The sequence below is a fragment of the Antrostomus carolinensis genome, unplaced genomic scaffold (genome assembly GCF_000700745.2).
Source record: "Antrostomus carolinensis isolate BGI_N321 unplaced genomic scaffold, ASM70074v2 scaffold2288, whole genome shotgun sequence".
Taxonomy (NCBI): Eukaryota; Metazoa; Chordata; class Aves; order Caprimulgiformes; family Caprimulgidae; genus Antrostomus; species Antrostomus carolinensis.
In genome coordinates this window covers 6,226-15,570 of record NW_010333498.1, presented here as the reverse complement: position 1 = coordinate 15,570, position 9,345 = coordinate 6,226, and the positions used below count along the sequence as shown (strand labels likewise).

Genomic DNA, 9,345 nt, shown 5'->3' with positions numbered 1-9,345 from the left:
CCCCCCAGTATTTTCTAGAGACCTTTCCTCACCCCCCCAGTATTTTCTAGAGACTTTTCCTCTTTTCCCTAAGCCAGAGGATGTGACATTTCAGATGGCTCCAAACAAGTTGCACAGCAACGCAGCCACTGCTCAGACTGATTTCTCTTGACTGAATGTGCTTGATCTTTTTCTTCAGGCTTTGGATATCAATTAAAAGAACACTACTCTTTTGTCTTGTGTGTTGCTCCCCTACAAAATAATGAACTGTTTTATACACTAGAGGCAATTTCAAATTATCTAGTTTAATGAGGAAGGTTGTGACAGAAGATTTATTACCCTTTCTGATCTGCTAATGTATTTTCCCAACCAACCCAGCAGAACCAATCACCGTATTTTCATTATACACTCTATTTTCAGGGGTTCATTAGTTCTAGACTAAAAATAACAGTGAAGGTCTCAGTCTGAGAGCTAATCCAATTTTTTTTAAATTTTTTTTTAATTGGGAACCAAATTTGATGAGACAACTTTCTAATCATAACAGCATCAAGCATCAAACCCCTTCCTGGGTGTTTTGTCCAAATTGAAACTTAATGTGACTAAACATAAAGACCTGACCTAGAAATACAATCACAGAACTGCTACGAAGGACAAACCTAGCCTTTTCCTTAAACAAAACCCCCCCAAGTTGGCACAAGGAATGGACTGTAGTCTATTCCAATTGAGAAGCGTGGAAAAAAAGGTCTGGCAATGAACTTGTGCAACGGAGACAAACTCCGAGATGCTCTGAGCTAGTGGCTAAACATGAGACTTAAGACATAACTAAGTGTTGTTTTTTTTTCCCTGCAAAAAATTAAGAAGATAAATAAGGAAAATAAGATGGAAGAGCTGCCAGATAGCCAACAGGGCCTCTTACCTGGAAGCTGGATTCAAATCATAGAATCATAGAGTGGTTTGGATTGGAAGGGACCTTAAAGCTCATCCAGTTCCAACCCCCCTGCCATCAGCAGGGACACCTTTCTTTCTTAAATCTTTCTTCAGTCAGTACCTGCCAGCAATGGCTTTGTGCCCGTGGGTTCCAGTCTCTAACCTGAGCTCAGTGTTTTTCCTCCTGCATCATTTTGATGCCAGATAAGCCACAAGCGTAACAAAGAAGACAGGGAGACAGGTTTGGATTTTAAAGAGGTGTCACCACCATGGTGGGAGTTGGGAGATGTGCTGCCTGCGTGCCAGCTGCCCTCCCTGTATCTCCCAAGAGTCGTCCTCGTATCTCTGCATATGAGGGACCCGTGTTGCCAGGGCCCAGCTTTAGCAGAGGGATGTTGCCTTTGGCCCTCGACAGCAGCCAGACATCCTTAATGGGCTAATGAACCTACTATGTGTTTTAATTATGCTGTGGCCACCATGGGAGCTCTGCTCTCTGATCCAGCTATCCCTCTGACCCATCCCAAACACATGCCATGCAAGGGATTGTCTCCAGCCAGAAGATAACTGGAGCAGCCACATCCTTGGGGCACCTGGCAGTCTGTTCTAACCCTACAAGGATCCCCATGGGAAGGTGCTCCTAATGACCTGTCTGCTGGGCTGAGGAGGCGATTTGGCCAGATAACTCATCACTCTGACACCCAGGGGATTTTTAAAATGGATGTAGGGAAGTTATTGCAACTCACGTCAGCCCCACGCTATAGATTTTAGATGCATAAATTATATATTTACGTTCAAAACTCTTATTATTCATAGAGTTGAGTAAACAAGTATTGATTTTTACACTGCAGCACAGCTGAGTATTTCTAATGATGCAGACAGAGGCTCTTCTTCCGTCCTGGGTAACTCTGACCTCATCGGTGCTTCCTGAGAGTAGAATTTAACAAGGACGAGCAAGTTGAAAACCAGTTAGCTGCTGCTGTTTGGAATGGAAATCAATGCGCATTGCTTTCTGAATGGAGAGCTTCTCCTCCCACACCGCGTCACGTGCGGCTCATCCTGTGACTGGTTTAGATGCTGAACCAGATGCAGATGGAAAACAAGTGAGGAAAGGATGTGTGAAATGATTTCAGCTCACAGAGCAACCTTTGCTCTCACACCTTACGGCAAGAGGCAAAGACATTCCGGCCGTGTGAATAGAGCAGAAAGAGTTAAGCTTCAATGTATAAAAACAGTGATATGGTATGTATAAAAAAAAGTGATATGATATGTATTCAAAAAGTGATATATGTATAAAAAAAGTCATATGTTATGTATTTTAAAAGTGATATATGTATAAAAAAGTGATATGTATTTAAAAAGTGATATATGTATAAAAAATCATGTTATGTATTTAAAAAGTGATATATGTATAAAAAAAGTCATATGATATGTATAAAAAAAAGTGATATGAGCAGAGCTCATATGAAGCCTTTTGAGAAAGCTCCTGCCATCGATATGTGAGCTTGTGTCAAGATTTCTCTCCGTTAAATGGATGATACTACCACACTTTTATGATACTACCACACACATTTAAAGGTGGCAGAAAAAAAATCCTTTAACTGCGTTTTCCAGCACGACGTTATTTCAGAGGTGAACCAAAATCACTTACTTCATAGCTAACTTTGCTATATCGAATCAATGTACAAGTTCCTTATTGGATTTTTATTGCAGATAAAATTGACAGAGAAAATCACTAGGATATACTTAAAAATGGGAAGGAAATGTACGTTTACAATAAAAAGGTCTCTGAAGGTCTCTTGTTTCATAGGAAGGAAGCTGTCTTTATATTGCATGAACTATAAAAAATGATTAAAACTGAAGAGAGACAGGAAGCTGATAATTTGATTTATCATCTTAATGGCTATGATTCATGAATAAATAATGTAATGGTTTATGTCTCTCTTGTAAAAGAACTAGAGAAGAGCAATTTGTCTAATAAATGACTTCAAAAATTACAGCTGAGTCTTGTTTGCCACATTTGTTCTATTTAAAAAGAATGAGCGAGTATCTTATTTCTTATTACTTACTAGGACATTTGTTGTATTATTTATAAGAGTCAAAAACCTTAACTAAAAGCCACTCATCTCTGACCACAGTCTCCCATTAGCTTTAAATTCAGGAAAGAGAAAGGGATTGATCACTAGATCAATAAATCTAACCTTAGAGATGACTAAAAGCTTCCTTTAACCTCCTTCCTCCAGCATCCTTTTTCAAAATTAAAGTATCCCCCTTTTTAATTATTTAAGAGCATGCCAATTTTACAGTAAGGCCATGTATGACTGCATCACACAAGGATTTATTCTTTATATTGGAAACACACCGGCATCTTTAAAAGGAAAGCATTTAAATCACCATCGCTTGTTTATTTTTTTTTCAAGTTGGATATGTTACTATAAATACACTTATCCTGTTCCAAATGTGCTCTGGATTTCATCAAGACAAGTGCTGAGAATAGGAAAAGCGAGAAGAAATGTGTACTCCCAATTATCAGACACACAAACTACCCTAAATCCATCAGTGATTCTGGTGGAGCTGAAGTTGCTCTGGATTGACGGCACCGGGCCAACAACTGACATTACTACAGAGCTGCAAAAAGTCACTTCAGGCCAAAGCAAACTCCAGAGAACAGAATTAATGGAAAGAGCGTTTAATTTTTTTTTAAACCATCCTGTAAAAATAGCTTGTATATGTAGTTTGCCCAGCGCGTATCAAGAGCCTGACCGATTTTTTTCTCCCCCTTATATCAAAATAATTTATCAAAATCAGATCTTTTTTCTTACCAGAAGCTGTTCACACTGATTCAACATGCTGTGTTTCTACTGTCCTCCTATGGAACTGCCTTCAAAACAACACAAACATGACACAAAGACACAGTTCCTGACACAAAGCTGGCTGGGTGTCCCAAAAGAGGGGGGCTGTGGCCAGGGTCACCTCTGGATTATATCCTTGCTTGGCCACTGACCTGCTGCGTAGTCTTGAGCATGTGTTTTTCTGCCCATCTCCATAGCTTTCCTTGTTCCACATCTAATCCTCATCCTGAGGACCTTGGGATCTGTGTCTTGCAAGAGCTTGGGCTTAGAAAATAGAAGTTCTTACCCTGTTTCTGAGGCTAATTTTTTAGAGGGCTTCAACACTGAACTTCAAGACAATCCAAGTTGTCTTTGGATCATACTTCAGACACAAGGTGTTATAAAACATTATTGGAGTGAGCAGCACTGGTGTTCCTGCTCTGGCAGGGGGGCTGGACTGGATGATCTTTCGAGGTCCCTTCCAATCCCTGATGTTCTGTGATTCTGTGTGACTGTCAATGACAGCAGCAGGAGGAAAACTCCAGGATGACAATTCTTGGCATATTGTAAAACCAGTTAATTTATAGAATCATAGAATGGTTTGGGTTGGAAGGGACCTTAAAGATCATCCAGTTCCAACCTCCAATTTCTACAAGGCTTATAAAAAAAAAAAATAAATTAAAAAAGGTACATGGATTTAAGCAAAACAGACCTTTTGAGTTCTCATGTTTCATAAAAAACCCATATACTTCATGAAAATGGATCTTTCTCTCACAGACTGCACATTTCCACACAACTCATTAGGTACAAATGTCACACAGGTATGAATGAGCTGGACAAATAAACCAGGAAAAAATAGGGTGAACTTCCACAAAAACCCATTCATCAATATTTTCTACATGTGATTTCTCTAAATAAATTCAGTTAACTGGCCCACAGTCCAAAGACACTATTTTTATGTGCCGCATCTTCTTCCCCCAGCTGCTATATTATATAGGTCTCCTAAAATTGGAGTGCTCGAGACATTTTTGGGGTAAGTGATGCATCAACAAATGTCAAAACAATGTAGGCTGCATACAGAACAGCACTGAAAACACGGGGCGTTGGGGAACTATACCCCAAAAAAAGGTTCTCTCACACACAGCCTTTCATTTTGAAGGGACAAAACCTTTGCTGATTTTGAAAGAGACAGTGGCCCTTCGCTAACGTCCAAAGCAAGTATGACTTTTGGTTGAAATCTATTTTTTGTGGTCTTGGGATAAAAATAACAATAATCTCTGTGTCAAACTATGAGCTTTTTGCCCTATTTCAGAGTTTATGAAAGTGAAATTTAATCAAGCATTAAATTGTCACTCTATGAAGTCAGATTTTGAACCAGATACGATTGCTTTCTGCTGCAGCCACGCGAGTCACAGGCCACCGTTCCACCACGACAAGCACAGCCTAAGAGAGCAGAGCAAAGATGATCCCTGGGGCTCACTCACTTTGTATTTGGAAAATGGCAGTGACAGATAGAGGGAAAAATAGATTTCCTAGTATGAAGCTGTCCTTGATAAAATACAGTTTATGCAAAAGGTGATGCCAGTTGAATGGAAGCAGCACAAGGAAAAAGATGACAGAAAAAAATTTAAAAAAAGGGTGATTTTTCTGGCATCAGTCATAGAATTATCATTTGCATATGGAGGAGGGAGAATCTCAGCTGGTCTAAGCTGTTATAAGCGTATCAATAAAGCCACACTGATTTATAGCAGCTGAGAGTTTGTCCTGTAGCGTATTCATCCATGTGCGAGGCGATGGATTGATGTGTTAGCATTTTCTCCCTGGAGACTTTGGTTCAAAACCTATTTAAAAGACAGTGAAAACAAACGGGCTGGTCTCTAAGCAGATGTCCCTGGAAATCTGTTTACATCATCACAGTGAAAGCATTTAGTGGAAAGGGTATTTTCTGCGGGCAGGGTAGCAGCAGGTCCCTGATGGAGTTGCATGGCAAAGCTTTCGTTATAATTCCTGAGTACCCAGCCTGCAGGATGGATTTGATATCCCCAAATCCATAGGTTTTCATATAAGGTGAAATGAAAATATTCAAATAGAAATATTGCTTTGTTTTAGTCTGGAAGTGAGACTCTACAGCACTGTGCTCTACTGCTCCCAGCCTGCACACAAACAGAACCTCACACACACAGGTAATTAATTGCTGGGTTTTTTTATAAGATCTTTTGCACGCATGGAATTAAACACCGTTGTAATTCTGCAGGCTTGGGGTCTCAGTTCCAAAAGCATTTCAAGGAGATACAAAAGCTCCCTGGGATCAAAGGAGAGGAAACAGCGTGGTGGTTGCAGTCCCAGTGACATCATCTCACATACTTTTGGTAGAGTAGTTCTGGGCCCAGTTTTGTGAGAGGAAATAAAGCACATAACAGAGCGAGGACAACAGCACTGCCAGTCACTCCTGCACCCCAAGGCCAGCCTGGAAAGCAAGAGAGTTTCTGAACCCAGATCCACTGACTCTCCCTGGGATTTCACCACTAATTCAGCAGCAGATCTGCCTATCCATGTAATGTCAGCAATGCTTTTAGGAGCATTATCCATGCGTGGTTTTCCCGTACATGGAATTTGGCAGGAGGCCATTCAACCAAATGCTTCACATTGCAAGAAGAATCTGCAGACTTTTTTTAAAAAAAACCCTATACTTATTAAAAAAATAACCCTCCTACTAACAAAGTAAAAAAGTTATTTAATTATCATCTCAGGATCAACCATGGAAGATCAGGCAGTTTAATATACAGATTTTTAAGGAAATATCTTTCTTCTCACCCTCCCATCCCTTGTTTTATCATTGCAGGAGCAGCAGCTCCTATGGTGAAAACTGGGTATTTTATTTCATATCATGAAATAGTAACATAGAAATAGAGTTACCAAGTTCAAGCCCCATCTATCGTAAGTAACTACATCATGATCCCTTCTCGACACTGATCAAATCCCACTTTAGGAGTATTTTGCTCTTTACTGCTGTTCCAGAACCCTGCTGCTTTGATGATTATGAGCCTTCCTCTTTTCCAACCAAAATTTCTTCCTGACCAGTTTATACATGTTTGTTCTTGTCCTGAGTATCATCCTTAACTTGAATTGTTTTTCCCCTCCCTGGTGTTTAGTCCCCTGATTTATTTATAGAAAGATCATACCCTCTTTCAAACTTCATTTTGCGAGGACTAGTAATGTTAGAAATAGACTAACATTACCGTATTTAGAATTTACTGTATTAGAGAGGGATGGACATACATATACACACACACACACACAGAGGCTAGAGCACTTGTTTTAAAAGAAATGCAGAAAATACAGATGAATCAATCATTAGTTAACAGTGCATTATTTCAAACATGTCAGCAACATATGTAAATTACAATATAAAAGACAGATCAAGTTCAAAACTGATTTTTTAGGGTTTTTTTTAGATCTAAAGACTATCCATCTATAGAAATACCAGAAAGCCTACCTGAAATTCCATAAAACTCCAGTTTGGGAAGAGTACCAAAAGCCCACAATGAATACAATTTCTAAAAAAAAAAAAAAGAGAGCTGGGAAGACTCAAAGTACATTTAGATAAAAAAGCCTCAGACAGAGGCTGGTTTGGGTGGAAAATAATCTGCAGAAAAAGAACCAAAAAATAAAATTACTATTAAAAAAAACCCCCAACAAACAAACCTCTAGAAGGAAGAAAGACTGAACATACTATTTGTCTGTTTAGAGACCACTTCATTCTTTCATAAAAATATTTTCTAGCTTTGCTGCTCTGGCACATCAATCCTGAGTACTCTAACTTTTGACTTGTAATGATATTCCTTCAGGTACAGCTTCACCGACGGAGGAACGGGAAGCGCGTCGATACCGTCGTAGGTTGTACTGTTGCAAATAACCGTTCGACATATATGTTGAAGAGAAAAAGGAAAAGTCCTGTTTAGTGGAGTGGATAAAAGTGGCTCAAAGAACATACAGGAACTTGGATCTTTGTAGTGCTCTAGGAGTCCTGTGATGTCAGGAGAATGGAAGACACAAGGATCGTGAGCATCGAAGCTGAAGTTGTGGTTCCACTGCTCTATCCGTGCGTGGAGGGAACGACTGTAGCGCCTGAAGCTGACAGAAAACAAATAGTCTTCTTGGGCAGAATCTCGTAACAAAAATGTTCCTTCTGGCTTTCCTTCTAGCAATGCCTCAGCTGCATATTTATCCATGACTCCCCAGTAGCAGGGATTGTTATTGATCTGGAGGAGGTCTGGGACTAGACAGTGGACATAATCAATCTGCGTATGGTACTTTGGAGGTGTTTCCATCCGTAGCAGCTCATCATCTGTTTCCCACTTGGGTTTGTTTCTTTTTCTAGAACTTGTGCAGAGTGTTATAACTTCGTCATCAGAGTCCATATCACTCTCATCTTTACTGCTTCGTGCCACCTTACCTGTAACCAACTCAGACCTCAAATCACTCCTAGAAGAACCGCTGTCGGTAAAGTCGCAGGACTGGGAGGGAGAGTCCATTCCCCCGTTGGCAATCTCATCGTCTCGCAGCTGATCCTCCCTCTCCTCAGGCTGGGATAAATCAGTAATTATCCAGTCTTCCCCTTTTGGACTTACAGGGGCTGTATGTCTTTTGATCAAGTGCCACCGAAAAGCTAGCTCCGAACGTGGGGGGAAAGGACACTTATCCAGCATTAACTCACTGATATGAATTTTCCTTTTGGATGGCAGTCCTGAGGGGTGCCGGCTGCCGCAGTTCTTTATGGGAAAGCACTGACCCACAGCATCCTGCAGCTTCTGTTTGAGAGACCGGCCTAAGAACCGGTGACCGCACGACCGGTCTAGATCCAGCTCGATAGATGAGCAGCTGTACTTCCTCTCTTGGCTCCTTAAATGAGTCCCCGATCTTCCCCCAGTACTTGCTGTTTCAGCCTCAGAACAATGCTCACTCTTTTTAGACCAGGAGAGCTTCTTTCCACTCCAGACGTAACCATCCTTTCTGTCCGCGCTTCTGCTCCGGCTGCTTTTGGGTCTGACATCTGCGTTTTTAATATTACCGTCCTTATTTTCTGCCATTTTGACAGTTTTGCTTCACAAGTTTGCCAGAAAGTGGACTGTTTCTTGTTGGGTTTTTCTACATAAGGAAGCTTCCTCGAGGTACTCTCTGGAAATACCTAAGGAGAATGAAAACACAGCTAAGTTAACAGTTATGCATGCGTGCAATACAAGACCAATGCAGGTGTATACGGGGTAACAGCGACAATTAATTGCTAATCATGTAAAAATAATATGATCAAGCTGAATTCACTACAAATTCACTACTCCACAAATACTGGCCTGATCGCAGACAAGGCTCTCTTAACCCTTCCTTGGAAAAAGCATCCTCCAGAAGAAACCATCTCAGGTGTTTTTAGAGTATCCATTCTGCCTACACAGCAAAGTGGAGAGTTTTAGCTGTTGGCAACCCTGTTTTGATGGGGTGGATTTTAAATGGGAGCACTTCCCGTGGCAGGTGATGCTGCTTTAGCTGTTCAGTGAGCAAATTCTGCACCTCTTCCAAATAACCTTTCAAGAAGGAGCAAGCAAACCCAGAAACA

The 9,345-nt window shown here is 40.7% G+C and overlaps 1 protein-coding gene across 1 annotated transcript; it reads right to left on the bottom strand.

Annotated features, from left to right (window-relative positions):
- Positions 1–7,505: 7,505 nt before the first annotated feature.
- On the bottom strand, positions 7,506–8,915 carry SOCS4 (suppressor of cytokine signaling 4). Its single transcript, XM_010173859.1, has one exon. The coding sequence runs from the start codon at positions 8,822–8,824 to the stop codon at positions 7,514–7,516; it is 1,311 nt and encodes a 436-aa protein (XP_010172161.1). The 5' UTR covers positions 8,825–8,915; the 3' UTR covers positions 7,506–7,513.
- Positions 8,916–9,345: the final 430 nt, after the last annotated feature.

Bases quoted from the DNA above. Each gene is read 5' to 3' on its own strand.
- SOCS4 (XM_010173859.1), bottom strand. From the start codon at position 8,824: ATGGCAGAAAATAAGGACGGTAATATTAAAAACGCAGATGTCAGACCC.